This window comes from Neomonachus schauinslandi, chromosome 11 (assembly GCF_002201575.2).
Source record: "Neomonachus schauinslandi chromosome 11, ASM220157v2, whole genome shotgun sequence".
Lineage (NCBI taxonomy): Eukaryota > Metazoa > Chordata > Mammalia > Carnivora > Phocidae > Neomonachus > Neomonachus schauinslandi.
In genome coordinates this window covers 9,140,032-9,162,360 of record NC_058413.1, presented here as the reverse complement: position 1 = coordinate 9,162,360, position 22,329 = coordinate 9,140,032, and the positions used below count along the sequence as shown (strand labels likewise).

Below are 22,329 nucleotides of genomic sequence, written 5' to 3'. Positions count from 1 at the left end.
GACTCCTCGATGAAAATATTGGCATCTAGCAAGTTGAGGAAGACTTGCACTCATTCATTTTGCTGAACTGATGAGGCTCATGCTGAAGTTAGATGAAAATGTCAGGCCCTTAGGCTTCTAAGGGTCTGTGGTTCAGGCCAGAATCAGAATCCGGACACCAACAGTTATTTATTGGTTTCTCTCTTTATTGTTTCTCCTTTTATCAAAACCTGTCGCAGCCGGGGGCCAAGAGGAAGTAAAAAAAATGGCCACAAATATTCCCCCTTGTCCCCAGTTAGTCCTCCCCCCCCCCCCCACCCAGGGCTTCAAGCTAACCCTGGGCACACATGATCATCTCCCCCCACCCTCAGCCTTCTCCCAGCAATAAATACAGGTGACCATGATTTGATGAAACCACAACTGATTTCTCCAACTTGAATGCCCCCTGAGGGGACAAAAAGGGGGCAAAAGAAGTTTAATGCCCATCCCCTCTTAAGGAAGAGTGGAAACTTCTTTCCCCCAAAGGACAGGGAAGATAGAACTGCCCCTGTCAGAACTGCAGCAGCTCTAGAAGCAATCGGGGAGAGGAAAGGTTGGGGCAACAGGGAAGAGGATGTTCTCCAGCAACCTCACTCCTTTGATCCATTCATCCCTTATCAGGTAAGGGGTGGTCCCAGTGTATCAGTGGGGCATAAAAAGGGGAGGGCTGACAGAGAAGAATCGGGAGAAAGAAATAAAAGGAGGGAGAGCAGTTTGGTGGGGAGGGAAGGGGAAGGAGAAAAGGAGCCCTAAAGCTCACTGCCCTCTTCTTCTTCCAAGACATGGCATCAACACACGAGAGGTATGAATGAAGAAGGTCTAGAGGAGATTCGGGGCCCCCAAAAGAAAGGAAAAAGAAGGGAAAGCAAGGGCCTCATGGTCCCCAGGTCTTCACAGGTGAATGTGCTCCAGTTAGAGCAACAGAGTGTTGAGGGACGATGGGAGACTTGGTGTCAGCGGGTGGCAGAGGTCAGGAGGTCACAGGAGGAATTCAGAGTGCAGGGACAGCTTCTCATCCTGCCCAGATGTTGGCAGAATTTGAGTCTTCAGATAAGAAAGGTGAAGTCTGGGGAGGGTCAAACCCCAAGGCAGAAGGAAGAGGAACTCTCGTCACCACTGCACCCCCTCCCACCCCCCAACATCCCTTGTGTTATCGCAGGTGAATGCTCCAGTCGGATGCCACGTTGACGCCAGGCTTGCGCAGGATCAACACAGAGGTCTCAGGGTCATGTTGGAAGGACAGGCGGCTTTCAGGAGATCCTGGTGGAGAAAAAGAAAGCGTTCCATGGTCACAGCAACAGGCTACGGCATAGCAACTGCTTTCCTACAGGCAAGGTGTCCCAGCCCTGCCCCTACTTCCCCTCTTTCCCCCGCCTGGGGGCCAGTCTCACCCCTCACCTTTTGTCTGGAGGACCACAGCTGCTGGCTTTCCGGCCCCTATTATCACCACCCGCTCAATCCAGATTGGTGTCTCAAAGTGGCCTTTGGGGTCTGCTGAGCTAGAGGGAACAAAAACAGACGCCTGTCAGGGAGAAAGATGTCAGAGTAGAAGGAAGGAGGAGACCCAGAGCAAGGTCATATGCAAGAAAAGAGCACAGTGCACTGTGAACATCCCTGAGGCTACCAAGGACGAATGAGCACTTCCTTACCTGGAGACAAGGCTGTTGCCAGAGAACGAGAACCGACGCAACAGGAACTCATGGCGAGTCTGATAGTTGAATGTGTGCCCATCATCTAGAAAGAGCTCTCCTTGGGCCGTACCCTAAGCGGGAAGTGGGATAGGGGAGAGCCTGAGCCCAAGAGAGAGTGGGGGGCACTCCCCCCAGGGACTGAATCCCAGGAAGGCAGGCAGAGGGCTGAGGGGGCTCCCTGCCCACACGCTCACCTGGGGACTGAGAGCAACAAAAAGAGTGATGGGGTCATCCTTCATACAGTCAGAAGAGCGCCGCACTCGCATCCACCGAGGGATAATTGTCCCTCCACGCTGAAACACAGGGATCTAGGGCAAGAGCAGGGGATGAAGTTGCCCCACTGTCCAATCTTGGGCCCGGCAGTGTCTTTTGCTCTTGCCCCTCTGTGCCCACTTACGTACTGGACCCCAAAGCACACACTCTCCCCTTCTGGAAACTGACAGGCAGATGGAGCTGGCAGCTGGGCCAGGCATACTCACACTGCTCAGGGTTACAGGCAGGTACAGGGTCTGGGGACCATAATGCTTCTGGTAGCTCTGAATGTCATACCACACCTGTGGGTGGCAGAACACACAGTAGGTCACTGCACATGGCCCCCATCCTATTTACCCTCGTTGGCCTTCACCACCTTTCCCCACCACACCCTTCCTTCCTTAACTCACCTCCCCTTGGCCCGGCAGATAGACCTGCACACCATGAGCCCCGGAGTCTGATACAGGGTGAACCAATAATGCATCCCCTAAAACACACCAGAATCAGCTGTGAACTGAGGGGACCAGTTCCCAGGCAGGAAGCACCAAAACGCCTGCCGCCTTGTGCCACTGGCCTCACTCACTCCTCCCTCCCTGGGCATTCACAGACATCTCTCCCACAGGTGCTTACTTCTTCTCAGCCCTATCCCAAACCACCAGCAACTGTCCCCTCCATTTCTCACCGAGCAGGAACTGATCGTCTATACTGAAGGTAGTCACATCCTGAGGATAATGTACCCACAGGGGCCTAGGAAGGAAGCAAGAAAACAAGGGAAGACACCTGCTGTCTTGGCAGAGATCAAAGATGCTAGCCCAGGAACCGGAAATAAGAACAGCACATGGTACAAGCCAGGAGCTTGCGCGAGACAGCCCAACTGCACGGTAGGCCTCAGCTACACAACCTACCCTTGGTCTAGTCACTGAACTTTCTAATCCATCTCCTTGCCTCCTCCTCCCCAACCTCCTCCTGAAACTATTCCACACGGCAACATTCCAGTGGCCATTTCATTATCCTGCATCAGGTCGAATTTTCCTCTCCTACAGCATCTCCTACCTCTTCCCCTGGGTCCTTACCCTGAGACACACTGGTCTTTCTATCCCTGGAACACAACAAACTCATTTCCACTTTAGGATGTCTGCACTTGCAATCTCCTGTGCTGGGAACTTTCTTCCTCTGGATCACAAAAGTCCATCTTCCTCCTTAGTCAGGCCTCATCTCACATGCCCTTTTTTTTGTTTAAGTAGGCCCTACACCCAGCATGGAGCCCAATATGGGGCTTGAACTCATGATCCTGAGATCAAGACCTGAGCTGAGATCAAAAGTCGGACGCTTAACCGAATGAGCCACCCAGGTGCCGCTCACATGTCCTTCTTCTTAAAAAGGCCATTTGTAGAACTAAATTACATTACCCTATTCAAAGAGCTTATCACTGTTGGCAATTTTCTTTTTTTTAATTTTTTTTTAAAGACTTTTATTTATTTATTTGACACAGAGAGAGACAGCGAGAGAGGGAACACAAGCAGGGGGAGTGAGAGAGGGAGAAGCAGGCTTCCCGCTGAGCAGGGAGCCCGATGTGGGGCTCGATCCCAGGACCCTGGGATCATGACCTGAGCCGAAGGCAGACGCTTAACGACTGAGCCACCCACGCGCCCCGGCAATTTTCTTATTTGCATATTTGTGTACATGTCTGTGTGTCTTACTCCCAAGGATGGAAGGATACTTGTCTGCCTTGTTTCAGGCTCTAGGGACAGTGATGAACAATGCCTGGCAGCAATGTTTACTGCTACTGCTACTTAGTCTCTTCTTACTCTTGACCTTGCAGCCAGCATTTCCCTCCTTTCTAAGGCCCTGGTGAGTGGTAAAAGAGGCCCAGAGATGGAGCCCAGTTCCCCACTGTCCCTCAGCCACCTCAGCCCACTCTACGCAGACCCAGCTGAATGCCTCACCTCATGACAGGAATGCCTTCACGGTGGGCCTGATAGAAGAGAGTGTACCAGAAGGGCAGCAAGGAGTATCGCTGGCCCAAGGCATCTCGGATGATGTCATGGTACTGAGCTGGTAAGAGCCAGGGCTCTCGCCGCCCAGTGTCCAAGTGTGCATGTGCCCGGAAGAATGGCTGGTAGGCTCCCATCTGGTACCAGCGCACAAGCAGCTCTGGCTCTGGATTTTTGAAGAAGCCGCCCACATCCGCTGGGAGAGGGGAGGGAGGAAAGAGGTTGGAAAAGAGGGTGAAAAGAGGGCTCAATCCTAAGGAGCCCCCCCAGGTCCCACCCTAGACTCTCAGCTCTCTGTTTGTGCCTGGGTCCTGTGCCCTCTACCCGGCTCCTCTCCCACCAAACCAAGACCCTCAATTCCTCCCCCTCTCACCTCCACAGAAGGAAAGTCCCACCAGCCCCAAGCTGAGACACATAGGAATAGAGATCTTCAAATGGTCCCACTCAGCAGTGTTGTCCCCTGTCCACACAGCTCCTAAGGGAAGATGAGGGAGATGGAGCTTGCCAACAGTGGAGGGGCTCTGCTTTTCATACAGCCAACTCCTATGACCTGCCACATCTTTCTAGGGCCCCCGGGGTCCTGTCCAAGGTGGCAGAATTCACAACAGCACTTGAAAGGGGACTGGTCCTCCCCCATCCCTGGATCCCCTTAAAGTGCGCAGGTTCGGGGGGGAGGGACGGAGATGCAGCCTGCTGCTCCCGGAGGACAGCCGCGTGGACACATTTCTCCGAGAAGCAGGCCCTGGTGCACCACTCTTCCCATCTGGCCTTCACACCCTCTGTCACAGCTCTATTCTCCAAATCTTACCAAAGCGCTGGGAGCCAGCAAAGAAAGCCCTGCTCAGGACAAAAGGGCGCTCTAGGCCCCCAGAGCGCAGCACCAACCCGTCTGCCGTTGCCATGTGCTGGGTGGACACAGGAGAGAAGCGGTAGTGAGGAACAAAAGCCTGCTGTCCTGTATAAGTTACCCAGCCCGCAGGCTCTCCTCACTCAGCCTCTTACCACGTAGAAGCCATAGATGTTATGCACGTCTCGGTGCTCCCAGCCCCCATAATGTTGGGCATCCTTGAGCATGGTAACCTCTGGACCATTGAACACAGACGGTTCGTTCATGTCATTCCAGACATAGAGGTTGGGAGCTGAGCCCTAGGCACACGAGGCAGAAAATGGGACAGAGGGGAGGAAAAAGACAAACTGTGAGAGCAGAGAACTCCTAAGAATCCAAAAAGCATTTCTCAGGGTCCTCTGAGGAGCATGATAAATGCTCCTAATAAATACAGGCAGCCAGGGGCGCCTGCGGGGCTCAGTCAGTTAAGCACCGAGACTACCGGCTCAAGTCATGATCTCAGGGTGGTGGGATCAAGCCCATTGTCAGGCTCTGCCCTCAGGGGGGAGTCTGCTTCTCTCCTGCTCTCTCTGCACCCCCCTCCCCGCACACACTCTCTCTCAAATAAATAAATCTTAAAAAAAAAAAATACAGGCAACCAACCACAGCAGGGCTGGCTGGCAGAGAATGACAGACTTAGGGAGGCAGGGTGGGAGAGACAGATGCAGGCAGGGGAGGGGCTGCCGTACCTCATAGTTGTCAAAGCTGAACATGTTAGCCCACCAGGCCCTCATTGTGGGATTGGTAAAGTCAGGGTAACCAGCAGCGCCTAGGACAAGTTAAGGCTGGCTATCAACCTCCAAGGGGCAAAATGGCTCCCATCCTACCTCCCTGGTCTCACAATAGCCTCTCCCTCAATTCTGGGCCCACCTACCTGGCCAGCACCAGCCCTCGTAGTCAGAGCCATCCCGGGTTTTCACATACAGACCCCGGCTCTGCAACTCTTCGTGTACACGGTAGCCGGAATCCACCTTGATGTGGGGGTCCACAATGGTCACCAGCTGCAGGCAAGGAACAGGGGTGCTCAGAGCTCTCCAGGGCTGTTGTGCCTGAGAAGACTGAGCATGACCACAGCCCTCTTACCTTCCGCCTCTTGGAGGCCAAGTGTTCCAGCATGGTAAGGGGTTGGGGGAAACGGCTGGGGTCCCAGGTGAAGTACCGCTTGCCATCGGCATGCTCGATGTCCAGCCAAATGACATCGCAGGGCAGGTTGTGATCATCGAAGCCCTGATCGACTTCCAGCACATCAGCCTCATCCCGGTAGTTCCAGCGGCTCTGGTGGTAGCCGAGGGAGAAGAGCGGGGGCAATGCCTGGGTCCCTGCAGGCACGGGGGTCACAATGGGGTCAGGCCCAACCTGGGGCCATCGGGAACACCCAGAAATTGAGGGAGGCTTGTTGGAGAGAGGGGGAGAGAGAGAGAGAGACAGAGACAGAGAGACAGAGAGAGAAGGGTACTAGGCTAGTAAGCAGGCTGAGGCACAGAATTTTTGAAAACGGAGTCACCCATCTCAGGAAGACAGGGCCAGCGGAGGAGGCTGCTGGCTGGCAGAGAGGGGACACACGTACCTGTGAGACTGGCATACTGCCGGAATACATCAGAGACAGAGGGCCCAAGCAGCAGGAAGACATCAATGATGCCACTCTCCGACATCCAGCGGACATCTGTCTGCGGGGTCTCCCCAGAGCCTTGAAGGTAGTCTAGCATCTTCCCAAACAGGGTCTACAGAGGGGACCAGAGACACAGGTCCGACACCCACCCTCTTCTTCCCTGACCTAGAGACAAAGCAGCAATGTTTTCTTCAGAGTCCTCACACAGCTGGGTCCTAAGGAGTCAGTCAGGGCTGAGATCAGGTATCACCTCCTCAGTGAGGCTTTTCTGGACCACGCCATCTCAAACAGCACTGCCTCCGTCCCCACCACGTGATCACTGCATTTCCTTCTCAACACTTACCGCTGCGGAACTCACCCCGCCTTCTTACCTGTTTAACATCTGTCTTCCACCCTGAGAATAAGAACCTTTCCTACCTCAATGAGCAATATATCCCCAGCACCTCCAAGAGTGTCTAGTACATGACAAATGATCACTAACAAATGTACTGACAACAGATGCAGAAGAAGCAATATTTTCTCCATGAGTGTGTGTTTTCTGGGAATGACCAGGGAACTCAAATGCTGCTCCCAAGGCTAAGGGCCCCTTCTCCCACCCAGTCCCCAAACAGTTATCCCCGAGAGCCTCCAGCCAGCCACTTCAAAGTAAACGCCCCTAGCACACGCATTTGCCTCAGGCCTGAAGACTCACTCTCTTACTCCTCTCCGCATGCGTGCTCACCTTCCCTGCAGTGTTGGAAGATATGTCAACCCAGGTCTCTGCGGCATTGAGCCAGAAGATGCCCAGGTCCCGATGAGGGCTGTGTGCCAGAAGCACAGGCACAGACCCATACAGGGCCATGGGGTTGTACAGCTCGTACTGGAATACATCCAAATTGTAGAGGCGGTACGGCTCCCCACCCCTGCAGGCAGACAGACAGACTGGCCCTAGGCTGTGGCACCCACAACCTCCATCCCACAGATACAGGTGAGTGATAAAAACTGGCCCCCCTGCTCCTTCTCAAAGGAGAATTTTTTTTTTTAAATTTTATTTATTTATGAGAGAGACAGAGAGTGCACAAGCAGGGGGGAGGGGCAAAGGAAGAGGGAGAAGCAGACTCCCCGCTGAGCAGGGAGCCTGATGCAAGGCTTGAGCCCAGGACCCTGGGATCATGACCTGAGCCGAAGGGAGACGCTTAACGACTGAGCCACCCAGGTGCCCCTGAAGGCAGATGCTTAACTGACTGAGCTACCCAGGCGCCCCTCAAAGGAGAATTTTCTGATCACCAAAGGTGATCTGGCCACAGGAAGTGATCCATGCTTGTCCAGAGTATCCAAACTGCATGGACACCGCCCCACAGCCCTAATGTCCGACCCCTCTTTCCCCATTTCTTGATGTCACCATGGGACTCACTCAGTGACCTTTAGCCTCAGGTTGTCTGCATGCTCAGGGATCCCATACACATGCTCCATGCCTGGCAGGGAGAAGTCCAAACCCACAGACGTGGGGCCTGGAAGGAAAGCAAAAGATGGGCTTCAAAGCTTCTGTTTGACAAGGAGTCCCTGCGTCCCTGCCCAAGGCTCTCCCAGTCCCTCACCATATGGCTTGCTGTCAGAGTGAGTTTTGAACGTCTCCTCCCAGGCTCCTGGCTCATCTTTCTCTGCTTTCCCCTGGGTCTCCTCTGGCTGTGAGGAGGAAAGCAGACCACCTCCAATCACACACTAGCTCTCTCTTCCCCCACCCTCTTCTAAATCCCGTCCCCAGTGGGGAGACTGAGCTCAAGTTTCCTGTGGGCCTTTCCCCTCCAACCTCCCAGCCAGCCCTGTGCCCAACCACCCAGCCCACCGACTTGCCTTGTCACCATCCCCAGTTGCTTCCTCGGGCTGGGCCCCACCGCCCTCAGCTGGGTCTTTTGATCCTTGCCTGGAAGGTAGGAGAGCTGTCTGCTCCAATCCAGAGGGGGCAGGGACGAGGGGCTAGTGGAAGGAGGGGTAAGGGAATAGAGAGCCAAGGGTCCAAAGGAACGAAGGCATTGGAGGAAGGGACTGAATGTTAAAGCTTGGCGAGGGACCCCAGTGAGCAGATCAATATGCAAAGGACGGGGAGAGAAATGAGAAAGGGAAATGATTAAATGCCACCAGGAGGTGCCTTCCACACACAGGACTAAATCACTAGCCTCTGCCTGCATTCCAGAAGAGACAGGCGGGATGGTTCAAGTGCCTGGACTGGCAATGTCAGTGCTGGCTCTGCAGCCTCCGAGAGAATGTGGCCCCAGCTACTCTCACTGGGCCTCAGCCTCTTGGCCTGACACCAGGGTTTTACAAAGGCAAGTGGGTCATACCATGGTCAAGCCTCTAGAGATATATGCAGGGACTCAAACAAGAGGTTCTGCCAAAGAAAGCTTTCAAGGGCAGCTGGCAAGCAGTTCCACCTAGAGCCTCTGTGCACTCCCGCTAAGAGCCAGAAACCCCAGCATCGGGCGGCATCTCTCCACCCCTTGGCAAAGCAAGAAGCACCCTACATTCCTTAAGGACTCCCAGCATTTCATCTTCCTTCTCCTAGGGAGCTCCCACAGGGGAACAGGGACCAGATACCACGTATCTGGGGAAAGAAGGGTGAGTGAAGGGCAGGGCATAGGAAGGTCTGGGGCACCTTCCCCTGGGGGCCAGAGTGAAGGGCAGGTAAGGGCAGAGGAACAGATACAGTACCAGTGGCCATGGATTTACCTAGAGAAAAGGTTCTTGATCTTATCCCAAATGCTACCGAGCGTGAGACTAACTTTATCCGAGAAACTGGGGCAGGAGGAGATGGGTAGGGAAGGGGAAAAGGAGGCACAAAACCAACACAAAAACAGAAACATAAAAGTGAGTTTCAGTCGACAAACTTCCAGAGATGGGGGGTGGGGCGGAAAAGAAACCAAAAAAAAAAAAGAAGAAAATAAACCTGGGAAATGTGATGGTGTGAGAAGGGGAAGAGGGAAAGGCAGACCCAGGCAGGCCTTCCAGAGGAGGTGCCCAGGGTACAGCTCAGAGACAAAAGTGACTTGCCTCCTGATCTGTACAGGAAACGGAGAAAACCGCGACCCGGGTCTGCTTCCTACTCTCCCCGAGAGCAGCTTTTCCCAGCCCCAGCCCCTACGGTGGTCCTGCCACCCTGTCTCCTCCCAGGGACCCGGGGCCAAATCCACCACATCCCTGGGCTCTGGCACATTAGGTTCTCTCCGGTCCCAACCCCTGTACTCACGGGACCCTGGGGGCCCTCTGGTGCTCAAAATCCAAGAGTCCTCGGGCATTGACACTGAGCAGAAGACTGCGGTCCTCTAGCAGGTCCAGGCGAAATGGCCGCGCCGTCAAGATGATTTTATAGGGTCCCTCAGCCACAGTGAGCTCCACGCTGTTATCATCACGGGCAGAGACAGAAAGCCTGGGAAAGAGATCGAAAGGGACACAAAGAAGCACAAAGGGTGAAGAGTAGTGATGACACTTTTGGGGGGGGTGGAGGGAGACTGCTAAGAGCTACAGGTGGTGTGGGGAGTGCCAGGGCGGACAGATTCACCAAAGGAACCAAAGAAGAGCTTGGCAATGGACCCAAGCATACTTAGAACTTAGAAATGTAACAGAGGTAGCATGGCGGTTGGTGAGGAAAAGAGGACTATTCAATAGTGAAGTCGGAAAAACAGATTTCCTGAACAGGAAAAAAATGGTACCAAATACCTACCTCATACCAGATACTAGTATCAACTCCAGACAGGTTATTACTTAACATTTTAAAATAAGATTTTTTAATTCTTTTTTTTTTTTTTTTAAGTAATCTCTACACCCAACATGGGGCTCAAACCCACAAACCCAAGATCAAGAGTCGTATGTTCTGGGGCGCCTGGGTGGCTTAGATGGTTAAGCGTCTGCCTTTGGCTCAAATCATGATCCCAGGGTCCTGGGATCGAGCCCCACGTCTGGCTCCTGGCTCAGCAGGGAGCCTGCTTCTCCCTCTCCCTCTGCCTCTCGCCCTGCTCCTGCTCTATCTGTGTCTCGAATGAATAAATAAAATCTTAAAAAAAAAAAAAAATTGTATATTCTGTTGACTGAGCCAGCCAGGCGTCCCTAAAGTAAGATTTTTAGAAAAAAAAATATTTTTCTGACCTTGAGATAGAGAAGAATTATTTCAACACAACTTAGAGGGGCGCCTGGGTGGCTCAGTTGGTTAAGCGTCTCCTTTGGCTCGGGTCATGATCCCAAGTTCCTGCAATCAAGCCCCACATCAGGCTCCCTGCTCAGTGGGGAGCCTGCCTCTCCCTCTCCCTCTGCCTGCAACTCCCCCTGCTTGTTCTCTGTCAAATAAACAAATATTTTGTAAAAAGTATATAAAAAATTAAAGTTAAATTAAAAATATAAGATTATATAAAATATAAGAAATATAAAAGTTAAAAATTATATTAAAAAATTAATAATAAACACAACTTAGAAAATGCTAACACCATGGGGCACCGTATGAATATATATGGCAGTAAAAATGAATTTCTAAAGCTACATGCAACAGAGTTATATAAAGTTATGTCAAAAACGGAAGTTCCAGAAGCCCACATTCACTAGGATACTTACCCTATAACACTCAAAACCAAACACACCTACGTAGTTTATGGCTTAGGCACACAAACACGAATACGTTTGTGTATATCTGTTCTTATGTGCACACACGTGATACAACTGTAAGAACAAGACAAGGGAATGATGAACTTTAGAGTAACACTCACCTCTGGGGGCAGTCAGGACCACAGAGAGTGAGAAGTAATGGTTGGGCTGGGTAAAGGATATACAGGGAAGAGAGTTTATCTTATCGTTTTCTATAGATTTTCTTTAAGATTTTTATTTATTTATTTGACAGAGAGAGAGAGACAGCGAGAGAGGGAACACAAGCAGGGGGAGTGGGAGAGGGAGAAGCAGGCTTCCCGCTGAGCAGGGAGCCCGATGCGGGGCTCGATCCCAGGACCCTGGGATCATGACCTGAGCCGAAGGCAGACGCTTAACGACTGAGCCACCCAGGCACCCCTTATTATATCATTTTTTAAATTAAGTACTTAATAGGGGCACCTGGGTGGCTCAGTCTGTTAAGCGGCTGCCTTCGGCTCAGGTCATGATCCCGGGGTCTTGGGATCGAGCCCCACATCCGGCTCCCTGCTCAGCGGAGCCTGTTTCTCCCTCTCCATCTGCCTGCCACTCTGCCTGCTTGTGCTCATTCTCTCTCTCTGTCAAATAAATAAATAAAATCTTTTTTAAAAAATAAATTAATTAATTAGGTACTTAATAGAGAGCCATGCATGGGGTGCTGGGCTGGCTCAGTCAGCAGAGCATGTGACTCTTGACCTCGGGGTTGTGGGTTTGAGCCCGTCGGGTGCAGAGATTACTAAAAAAAATAAATAAATAAACAAACTTAAAGAGAGAGAGCGAGCGAGCCATGCATGGAATACTCATAATGACACTGTGTCATGATTCAAGAATTTGAGTAATCATATCATGAGTATCTGAAGAAAAACAAAGAAAAAGAGAAAAGTAAGGGGAAGGGAAAGGACGGGAGGAATCAACCACAGAGACACTAACACTGGAGGGCAAGACCTGGGGCCTTGTTTATCTACTCTTGCATTGCCAGCCCCTAGCCCAGGCCTGGCACAGAACTGGAAGCAGTATCTGCAGAATGAAAGAAGAAAAAGGGCAGAAGAGAAAATGCGTGAAACAGAGGGAGAAATGGAGCAAGGTTAGCAGAGTGACGAGATAGAGTCAGCTGTTACCCCAAAGTGGGAAAAAAAATCAGCCAAATAAAGGTTAATCGGGAAGGACAAAAGGAGCAGGGAAATGGATAGGTTTCTCAGGAAAAATTTACCGAGATGTGGGGGGATCGGCCACCAATACATCTGACACCCGATATCGGGGCCGCCGGGGCTCCAGTTCATCAATCCTGATCCGGGTCATATTCTTTTGAAGCCCCTGGAGCTCCAGCAGCAGCACTACCTGTGGGGGCAGAGGTTTGGATCTGGAGAAGGGAGAGGGCTACACCATGGAATGCCCTCTGAACCCACTCCCTCCTGAGGGGTCTCCTCCTTCTAGCCCCTTACCTAAGGGATCTGAGATCCGAATTCCTCACAAAATCCCAAGATGGCTGGGATAGAATGTTGGCTACAGGTTCACCTTTGCCGAATTACCCCTTAGCCATTTCGCCACCCCCACCAGACTCCTCCTTTTCTCCCCTGACCTTCGTGACCTCGTTGATCAGATGAACTGTGAGGGCATCAGGACCAAGATGTAGAGAGTCCAGCAAGGCTCGGTACGGAGAGAGGCCTGGCCGCATGCTTCGTTGCCTCCTGCCAAGTGAAATGGGAAGGAGGGAAGGTTCCCCGATGTTCCTAGGTCCCTCTACCACCTGCAATGTCCCCAGGCTACCCCCCATCTGCCACAGCACCTCCCACAGTACCCTATTTTCCATCCCACTCTCCAAGAAATATCATACTTGCAGAAGGAACTCCCTTCACAGGTCTTAAAGTTGCTTCTATCCACAGCAAGGGTAACTCCCAGGCAGACCCCTAAACAAGCGAGTACCAAACCTGTCCCAGACCTAAGGAGGAAAAAAAGACAAAGAGGGAACAATCAGCACAGAGATCAGAAAAGGCCCCACCTTCACAGGGAAAGGCCCCTTCCCACCACAACCCTAAAAGGGGAGAAAAATAGAGTCTGGTCAAATAGAAGAGAAGGCACAGTGGACATGGGATGAAATGTCAGGCCTGAGGAGTTGGCTCACTCACACCTTCCCTTCAAAAGGCAGGGGAAGTGGACAAAGGATCTTTGGCCTTCAGAGGCCCTGGTATTGACTCTGGTTACATCAGCTTCTCAGAGGAAAGGAGCAGTAACAGCCAGTCCCAGGGGAAGTGGTGGCACCATGTGAGGAACAGAGAAACAAAGTGAGCCATGCCTTTCCACGGGGAAGGCTTTAGGTAGAGCTACGGTGGAAAAGTTAAAGATGTACCCTCAGCTAGCCTGTTGTCACAATACCCAGATTCCCAACATCCCTAGCACCCTAGGCATCCTACTCCTCTGACCTCCACTCCTAGATCTTCAAAATAAGTCGGCACTACCATGACCTAAGCCTGAAAAGAGTAACAACAGCCACATGTACTGAATCCTAACATACCCCCAGGGTCCAGGCTAACTGCCTATATCCCTAGTTTTCAACTCAGCCTGAAGTTTTTAAAAGTGCCAATCTCACCCCCAGAGATTCTGATCGAACTGGCACGAAGCGGGGCCTGGGCATCAGAGTTTTTAAAATCTCCTCAAAACAACTCTAATGGGCAACCATCACTCAAAACCACTTCTTGATACATACTACCTCTTTTTCATTTCTTTCGTTGTTTTCTTGGTGAATGTAGGGTTGGGGTTTTTCCCAGATGGGAAAATCGAAGCATAAAAGGTTCAATAATCCATCCAAAACTGAACTGCTAATAAGGGGTGAAACTGGGATTGAACTCAGCTCTGCCTGACTCCGGGGCCCACGTACTTCATGATACACAATACAGCACGCTACCTACCAGCAGGGCCTGCCTCACTGAGGACCATTACCCCAAGGTTACCACAAACTGTTACTTCCCCAAAGTGCTATCAAATGACAGACAAGGGACTAATTGGCTAAACAAGTTAGTTTGAAAGATACATTCATCCATTCTCAGTAAATCCTAAACAGAGGTTCTCAAACTTCATTGTCTGTTAAGAATTACCTGCAGTGTTTAGTAAATGTAGATTCCCGAACCCTGGGAGAATCTGCATTTTAAACACGCTTTCCCAGCGACTGATGTGGGTTGTCCAGGAGCACACTCTTAAAGTGTCCCAAATAGGAGAGAAAACAAACACAGGCTTCTCTTCTTCTAAGTCTTAAAACTTTGCAAACTGCTAACTAGAGACTATATACATTGTACCCAGCGTTAGCCTCAGCATCTGCCTGAAAGCTAAACGTAAGGAAAATTCACCAGAAGGGAGATGGCAGAACACAGTAAGCCCTCCAGTTCCAGAAGAATGTGCAAAGCAAGCCAGGGCACACAGAAAAGTGATGAAAACACCAGGCACTGTCTTTTGATAGGCCAAGCAGGAATAATTGGTAGCAAAACAAGCACAAGAAATGCTACCAGAAAACTCAACAGCAAGACTTGTGGCCCAGATCCTGAGGAGTGACTGCAACAGGCACCCTGCACCACTGACTCCATGTCCACCTGCCCAAAGCAGCAGTAATCAGAAGTACAGTGAGTTAAATACCCTCTGGAGTCGTATTTGCACAATCTATGCAATGGGCTTGGGAGAAATGCCAATGAGGATAGAATTTCTAAAAGATCTTTCAGATGTGACCTGTTGGAAGGCCCTAGGAACTCAGGGATGCCTTGAACGCCCGAGAGCAAGAGGTGGTCACAAGCCAACGTCAGGAATGAGCCACAGGGTAAGGTGCACCCGTTTATTGTTTCAGGTCACAGGCTTCCAGAGAGTTGAGTTTACAGTCCAATATTTTTTTCACTGCTGGTGACAGTACCTGCCTCTCCCACCCCAGTACATCCGTTATGTCCAGGTAAACGTTTTGTGGCACTGGTGATTGTTTCGAGCCGTTTTTTGTTTTTTGCTTTTCGGTAACAGAACCTCGAGAGCGCAGACCAAAATATTCGACTACATGTTGTGTTTGAGCACCATCATCCAGGCAGACCGTGAACTTAGGGGATCCTGCCCCAGCCGTGCCCAGCGACCGTGAACACCGAACAAGCCATGGTTGGTGTCCACGTGAAGACAAGGGCAGGGCAGGGTCCGGGACTCTTGGGGAGAGGCGGGGGGTAGGGCAAGAAGGGTAGTGCAGGCGGGATAGCAGGCCGCGGGGCTTCCCGGCTGAAGGGCCCGCAGGACAGTGGACTGCGTTCCCGGAGGCCCGGCCGCGTCTAGTCCCCCGCCCGGATGGCCCGCACACTGCAGGAAGGAGGGGGCAGCGTTAACCGCCGCGAGCCGCCAAGGCCAATAAGAACGAACGGTTGCGGCCCTCTTGAGCCGCCGGGCTGGAGCTGGGAGCCCCAGAAGCAAGGGCCCCCAACGCCGCGCGGATGTACCGCGAGGAAACCGGGAAAGCCTGAGGCCGCCTCCAGAGGGACAAAGGCTGCTCACGAGGCCGGGGGATAACAGAGTCTCAGGAGGACACACAGAAGGAGAGATACGGGGCTTGGGGGGCCTGGGGGCGTCCCGGCCGTGCCCCCGGGTTCCGGGCTCCTCACCGCCTCCTACGCGCCGCCACTGCCGCTACCGCCGCCATCTTGTGCCGGGTTTGCTCCTTGACCCCGAGGCTCTCCTCCCCCAGCGCGCGTTGAGCCACGTATCTTAGCGCCCGCCCCTTCCGGCCTTCTGATTGGCTCGACCGGAGGGCGCCGGGCGGTTGTCCCATTGGCAGAGCGCGCACAATAAATGCCCGCGGCAGGCGGGTCTAGGGGCGTGGCCTGAGGGCGGGGGCGGGATTGTCCAGAGCCAGGTGCTGTCCGACTTTGCCAGCTCTCAGCGTCAGACAGAGGCACTGGACTCTGCTTTTCTCAACTCGGCAAATTTTATTTAGAAAAAAAAGATGGGGGAGGAAAAAAGTGACAGCGCTCTTTAGGCCAAGGTTTTAGAAGAGAATCCTCCACCTTTCTGCAGCACCTTAGCCCCCTAGCTCTCTCACCGCTCAACCTCCCTTGGCTTCCGAAGCTTGGAAAAGGTTATGTGCCCTGCCGAAGGAGAGTGGACGGTGAAGGTGCCTGGAAACGGCCAGAGAAAAGGCCCAGGCGGTCAATGTTGCGGTGGAGGACGCTGTGCAGCACAGCGAGATGGGGTCCACCCTCACCCCCGCCCTCCCTGGAGAAGTCCCGGATGAAGCGGCCACGCTCTGACTGGAAGATGAACTTCTGGGGCAATGGCCCATGCTCCCGGAGAAAGCCCCAGACACTGAGCAGCAGCAGACGCACTTCAAAAGGTGCCAGTTGGCTAAATACCTCGTGCATATTACCCAGGGCTGGTGGCAGGAGGCTTCCCTCTGCCATGACAGCTACCAGCGTGCAGGATGCCTCCAGATGCCAGGGGGAGTGAGCTGTATCAGGGTGGCGAGAGGCTTCCCAATGACCCAGAAGGGCGGCTAGTAGCCCCCGCAGGAGCACGGAACAGTAGCACAGGGCTGGGGGAGCAGCCGCCACCAGCTTTAACAGCTCAAAGAGCAAGGGCTGTTCCCGGAAGCGCCGGCCAATGCGGAGATCCCGCTCCACGGTGGCCCGGGCGTGCTCCTCAGGGGGCCAGGCTAGCTCAGCACCAGCTGCATCAGGACACACACTCTCCACCAAGGTCACTGCCACCGCTTTGGCTGCCTCAGGGCTCAGGGTGGGAGCCCCCCAGCAGCCCCCACATTCCAGACCCCCAGGGGCACTGCAGCAGTGCACCAGGAGGCTGAGGAGGCTCTGGGTGTTATAGACCACTTCCTGCTGATTGCGTGACCGGACAAACTTGGGTGGCTTGAGGCCACGACCGATGACTCCAGCGTGGAAAACTGACCAAATCCCTCCAGGCCCTGGCACAGCTGCAGTGTGCCGCCTGTTTGTGTCCAACAGGGAGGCAGAAGCCAAAGGAGCTGAGACAACTGAAAGAGTCTCATTGTCCCTATCCACTTCCCCTCCAAACAGTTCTGCGTTGCCCCGATGTAAGGCTCCCTCAACTAGCAGCTGCAAGACAGCCTTGAGGCCAGCTGGAGAGGTCTGAGAGAGGCGGGTAAGAAGCTGAGAGGCTGAAGCCACCCCTGGGGGACCATGCAGCCTCAGAGACGCAAAGAAGCGATGTACTCCAGCTCTCACCAGTCCCAGGAGTTGGGAGGGGGACAGGGCTTCTTGAGGAAAGGGACAAATGGCCAGGAGGGAGGCAGCAGCTTCAGCTACTTCCTCCTCAGGATGTAGCAGGAGAGGAGCCAGGTCAGACAAATGGGCTGATGCAGACTCCCCAAACTGGGCCCCTAGGGCTGCAGGGCCCTCACCACCCTGCTGTTCCCACCCCACGAGCAGTGCCAAGTTGCGCAGGAACCGGGCAGTGAAGGGAGGCTGCAGAGTCCCTGCATGCACCCGAGCCAGGCAGCTTCGGAAAGCCAGAGGCAGGAGGCCAGAGAGGCTAACCACCAGCCCTGCATATAATTGGGTGGCCAGACTCAACTCTTCAGGGCTTCGGGCCCGGCTCAGGAGATGGCCCAAGGCCTCAGGTCCACAGCTAGGCCGAGTATAGACAGAAAGCAGCCCCAGGAGCTGGTGTTGCCAAAGGAAGCGCTTCCGTTCCAATCGTAAGGTCTCTCCACACAGCTCTCCAACATGGTTTCTTAGCGCATCTAGGAAGGGCACAGGGCGGGGGGGTGGGGGCGGGCCCAGCACCCCTTCCCCGGGAGACCCTCCCCGGTGATGAACCAGTTTTTGCAGATGCAGCAGCAGCAGCTGGATCAGCCGGTCACAGGCCTCACGCACCGTGTCCGGCACAGCCAGGCCTTGGGTGGTAATGACTGAGGCAGGCATAGCTGTGTCCACCAGGAACTGCAACAGGCGGTAGGCACCTGCCCCCGAGGCCTGGCTCACCAGGTGCACAGCCAGATTCAGCATGTTGTCCAGCTCCTCTCGGGGGAATCCCTGCAGGTGTTGCTGCAGCTGACTCAGCACAGCTGGGGGCTTAAGGCAGTCCACCAACTCTCCAGAGACTGTGCCCAGCAAAGCTGGTGACATGACCGCCAGCTGCAGCAGGAAGGGGACTGTGGCCTGAAGGGACGGGTCCCCACTCCGGCCCCCAGAACCCCCTGCCAGGCTATCATGGAACATTCGCAGAAGCTCCCGGCGGATGCTGTCTCCGTGGCGGGAGGCCAGGTGCCCTAGGATGCCTACAACTGAGGCAATCTTGGGCACCCGTTTCTCCCCAGGGATAGCAGGAGATCCAGGGAAGGGGTCTATAGAGGGGGTTTGAGAAGAGCTTGCCCCACTGCCACCAGCTCCGCCTCCAGCCCCACCGTGAACACAGAAATCCTTAAGGCCACAGGAGAGAACTCGGGAGATGATAGTGCCAGGAAAAGAGGAGCCAATGTGGGCCACAACCCAGTCGAAGTGTGGGGAATGCTGGACAGAGGTATCCAGCAAGGCGTCCACGCAGGCATCTGGGCAACTACCAATGAGAGCTGAGAGACACTGAACATAGATGTCCATTAATGTGCGGGTGGCCCGACAGCCCATCCACAGCTGCAGCAATTCGTTGAGAGAGCCAGTGGCATGGGGCACACGCTGGTGCTGGCCTGAGTATGTGCTGCTCAGCTGCCCCATGAGGTCAATGGACCATGCGCTAATCACAGGTGCCCAGGCCTTCGGGTTGGCCCGGATAAACTCAGACAGCACCTGCTGTACTTCCTGCACCACATCTTCTAGACCAGGTCCCCCAGCGGGGACATGGGAGGGTGGGGGTGGACGGAGGTGAGGGGGGCCAGCCACAGGGCTTTCATCCAGGGCAGCCAGGTGGGCCCGGACACTCTCATCAAAGACACCTCGCAAGTGGTCAAGCACGGCAGCCCGAGCAGGTGGCAAAGAGCGGAGCAGGAGAAGACCACAGCGAGCATGTTCCCGGGCCGAGAGTTGGTGGCCCAGAATAGGGTCCACGCCAGTCAGAAAAGCCTTGATTTCCTGGGACAGCTCTTGAGCGCTAAAAGGAAGCAAGAGAAGCAGACTTAGAGCGTTGGGAGATGTTAGGCACATTACATTCCCCTTGTGAGCTTTGGTTTCTTTCCATGTAAAACAGGGGTAACTGTACCTCCCTCATAAGATAATGCACATGAAACACTTAAGCACCATATCAAGTTCACACTAATCACCAATAAATATTTTTTCTTTCAATAATAACAATAATATCAATGTTAGGTAACTCATGTCAGGTACTCTTTAAGTACTTTATGTATATTATTTCAATCCAGACAACAGCCCAATAAGGTATGATCCCACTTTACAGATAAGAAAACCAAGGTTAAGTAATCAGACTATAAGCTCCAAAAGGGTAGTAAACATTTCTATTCTCTTCAACACTGAATCCCTTTCTATTGAAGTGCCAGGCATACAGGAGGTACTCCATGAGTATTTTTTGAATTGAGTAAATATATCTTGTGTGGCTACAACATCTGCTTTTAAAAACACCTTTCCAGCTTGACTACCCTCCCCCCAAAACACAAGCACCGGGGATTATGCTCTTAAAGAAAATCCTAAACTCAACTTGTCCTTCATTAAGGCCTCCTAGTACCTGTTTCTTCCCCATATTCTGCAAGCATCCTAACCACCCACCACTTGAACACATCAACAACCAACTCCGGGCATCCTCCTGGTACCTAGGAATCACAGTGTCCTAGGATACAGACAAGGTAATGTCTGCCTTTCAACCCTTCCCCTCCCAAAACAGATTGCTTCAGTCTTAGGCGTTCAGAAGCCGGTGTCAGGGGAAGAGGCAAAGTCCCCTTCCTCTTACTGCCTTTTCTGCCAAAGAAGACTGCATCCTCTAGGGGCTGATAGGGCTCCGGCTGTGCCCTCTCTGATTCCTTAAATAAATAAATAAACAAATAAACCACCCTAAGGTGAGAGAGAGTAGCCTAGTTGGAGGGCAAGGCAAAGGCTAGAGGGAAGCATTTTATGGGTTTTCGGGACTGGGTTCCCAGGGAGTCTCCATAAAGTCAGGGGACCCTGGGTTCTCTCGGGTCTAAAAGGGGCAGGACGGCTGGGTTCCCAAGAGTTCTGATACCCCCAACTCTTGGGAAAACAAGGCCGGGATCTGGGGTAACTAGGCGTTTCGGTTAGGAGGAGGCAGGACCGAGATCTTAGGAGTGCGGGCACTGGAGCCCAGAGTTTTGGTGAAGCAGTCCCTGAGTTCTGGGAAGACCCGAGCAGGAATCTCTGAGAACCCTGACGCGAGTTCTCGAGGTAGGATCCGGGTTTCTGCCGAGAAGGCTGGGGATCGGCGCAGGGCCGCGCGATGGGGGAAGATGCCAGGGGCTCTGACTACCTGAGCGGCGCGGGACCGTGGGTGGCCGGGGCAGGACCGGGAGGCCCCGGGGCCCCGGGAGGGTCGCACAACGCGGACATCCCGGAGCCCTAGCCGGAGCCCGAGGCGGGAGCGGCGAAGGGCAGGCAGCGCATGCGCGCTGACGGGAAACCCAAAAGGAACCAGCGCCTAGGCTTCTCAGGAAAACCCGTCCGGCGACGTCCGCGACCCTCATACATTAGTTCCGGACCGCGTCGGGATCCCAGAGCAGGACTGCGACGGTGACAACGAGAATCCGACCGGCCTCAACAAAACCTTGTTTTCCCTCAAAAGGCTTTTAAGACACAAACTAAAGCTAGCTGCGGCTATTCACAGTTGGATTTAATTATTTTTCCGAAAGCCAAAAATTCAGTGTTCAACTCAGGAGGTTTTAAAAAATGAAGCACTAGGAGACATTTTCATCAATAAATAGTGACGATATTAAATAAATAAACAAGTAAGCAAACAGTGACAATGGAAAAAGCAGTTAAAGGAGAGAAGGGAAGGATAAAGCGGTAAGAAGACGGAAAGAAAGGAGGCAGGGGCACCTGGGTGGCTCAGTCGGTTAAGGCTGGGAGTCTGATCTCAGTTCAGGTTTCAATCTCAGGGGCGTGAGTTCAAGCCCCTCGTGGGCTCCACAGTGGGTGGGAGCCTGAGAGAGAGAATGAGGAGGGAGGGAGGGAAAACTCCTAAGAGAGGAAAAGGAAATAAAGGGAAGGAGAAAAAGCCCAAAATAAATTGGGCTGGCTGGGCTGTAGGTGTTCTCCCAGTCATAAGCTGGCACTTCGGTCCTTCTGTTAGTCTTCATTGTTTAGGCTTTGCTCTCTCCCCAGCCTGCCAACTCAGGACCTCTCCTCTCCCTTGCAGAGAGGGAGTGTGGTTAACTATATGAGGAGCTCACATGCACCTCTTGAAGAGCCCCCACAACAGCCAGTCTGTCTAGATCAAGTTCCAGCTATCTCACTTACTGGCTGTATACTCTGCTCAACACCCTCTCTATGCCTATTTCCTCTTCCCCAATGAGGATGATAATAGTACAACTCCCTCATAGGGTTTGTTGTGAAAATTGAAACCAGGGAATATGTTCACTGATGTGAAATGTTGGGGTCCCGGAGTGAACGGTCAAGAAAGAATTCTTGAGACGTCTACTGTGCAAAAAAAAAAAGGTTTTATTAAAGCACAGGGACAGGACCCGTGGGCAGAAAGAGCTGCACTGGGGTTGGGAGGAGTGACTGATTATATACTTTTAAGTTGGGAGGGGGATAGGGAGAGAGCGTAAGTCTCTAAGGCTTCCAGGACCTTGAGGGGTCATTTACTACTGTCTAGTAAACTTTAGTCATGAGACCCTTCAGATGTAGATTAGTGTCTCATATGCTTGGAGGATGATTGTTAACATGTATCTTGGGGGGGGAGGGTAAGAGATGAAGGACGTTTCCAAACGGAGTTTCATATGTTAAAGGAGACTTAGAGGATCCAGGACTGCTACGGTCAAACAAAGGTTGCTAATGTCAAACAAAGGTTGCCTTTTGCTTCTAGCAAAGTATTAACATTGAAGCAGTTGAGTTCTTGGAGGAAGGTCACTCTGCCTGTCTCAAGTACTTGTCAATGGGCTATAAGTTGTAAGGAGGTTTAATTTTTTTCTATATTTCTTTAGCCTTTGTTCCCCACATTATTCACTGTAATTATTAACCTGCAATGGTTAAGTAAGCACTATATAAGCATTCACTACTTTTATTATATTTGTGGGGTTTTTTTAAGTTGATGGTATTTTATTTTTTTTAAATATATAATCTCTCACTTTTTCTTTTT

General features: G+C 52.7%; 1 protein-coding gene across 6 annotated transcripts; it reads right to left on the bottom strand.

The window, feature by feature from the left end:
* Window positions 1–131: 131 nt before the first annotated feature.
* Window positions 132–20,621, bottom strand: LOC110576330 (neutral alpha-glucosidase AB). Of its 6 annotated transcripts, none has more exons than XM_044919837.1 (25): window positions 20,503–20,621; window positions 17,650–19,161; window positions 12,929–13,033; window positions 12,674–12,782; window positions 12,305–12,432; window positions 9,674–9,853; window positions 8,284–8,353; window positions 8,028–8,115; window positions 7,844–7,940; window positions 7,172–7,352; window positions 6,409–6,562; window positions 5,925–6,160; window positions 5,716–5,842; window positions 5,531–5,610; window positions 4,958–5,101; window positions 4,764–4,860; window positions 4,329–4,430; window positions 3,908–4,151; window positions 2,644–2,708; window positions 2,372–2,448; window positions 2,189–2,263; window positions 1,904–2,017; window positions 1,668–1,780; window positions 1,417–1,517; window positions 132–1,278 (listed from the first exon to the last, which is right to left on the bottom strand). In XM_044919837.1, the coding sequence occupies exons 1-25, from the start codon at window positions 20,580–20,582 to the stop codon at window positions 1,169–1,171; spliced, it is 4,389 nt and encodes a 1,462-aa protein (XP_044775772.1). In that variant the 5' UTR covers window positions 20,583–20,621; the 3' UTR covers window positions 132–1,168. The 6 variants fall into 6 exon arrangements, with proteins under 6 accessions (XP_044775772.1, XP_044775773.1, XP_021541160.1 ...); XM_044919838.1 differs by lacking the exons at window positions 17,650–19,161; window positions 20,503–20,621 and adding exons at window positions 9,157–9,222; window positions 15,708–15,786; XM_021685485.2 differs by lacking the exons at window positions 17,650–19,161; window positions 20,503–20,621 and adding an exon at window positions 15,708–15,786.
* Between the last annotated feature and the right edge of the window lie 1,708 nt (window positions 20,622–22,329).

Coding starts and splice junctions, on each gene's coding strand:
- LOC110576330 (XM_044919837.1), bottom strand. CDS start 20,582: ATGTCCGCGTTGTGCGACCCTCCCGGGGCCCCGGGGCCTCCCGGTCCT. Junction 19,162..20,502: donor CACGGTCCCGCGCCGCTCAG/GTAGTCAGAGCC, acceptor GCTTCCTTTTAG/CGCTCAAGAGCTGTCCCAGG. Junction 7,353..7,843: donor CTGAGGCTAAAGGTCACTGA/GTGAGTCCCATG, acceptor GTCTGCCTGCAG/GGGTGGGGAGCCGTACCGCC.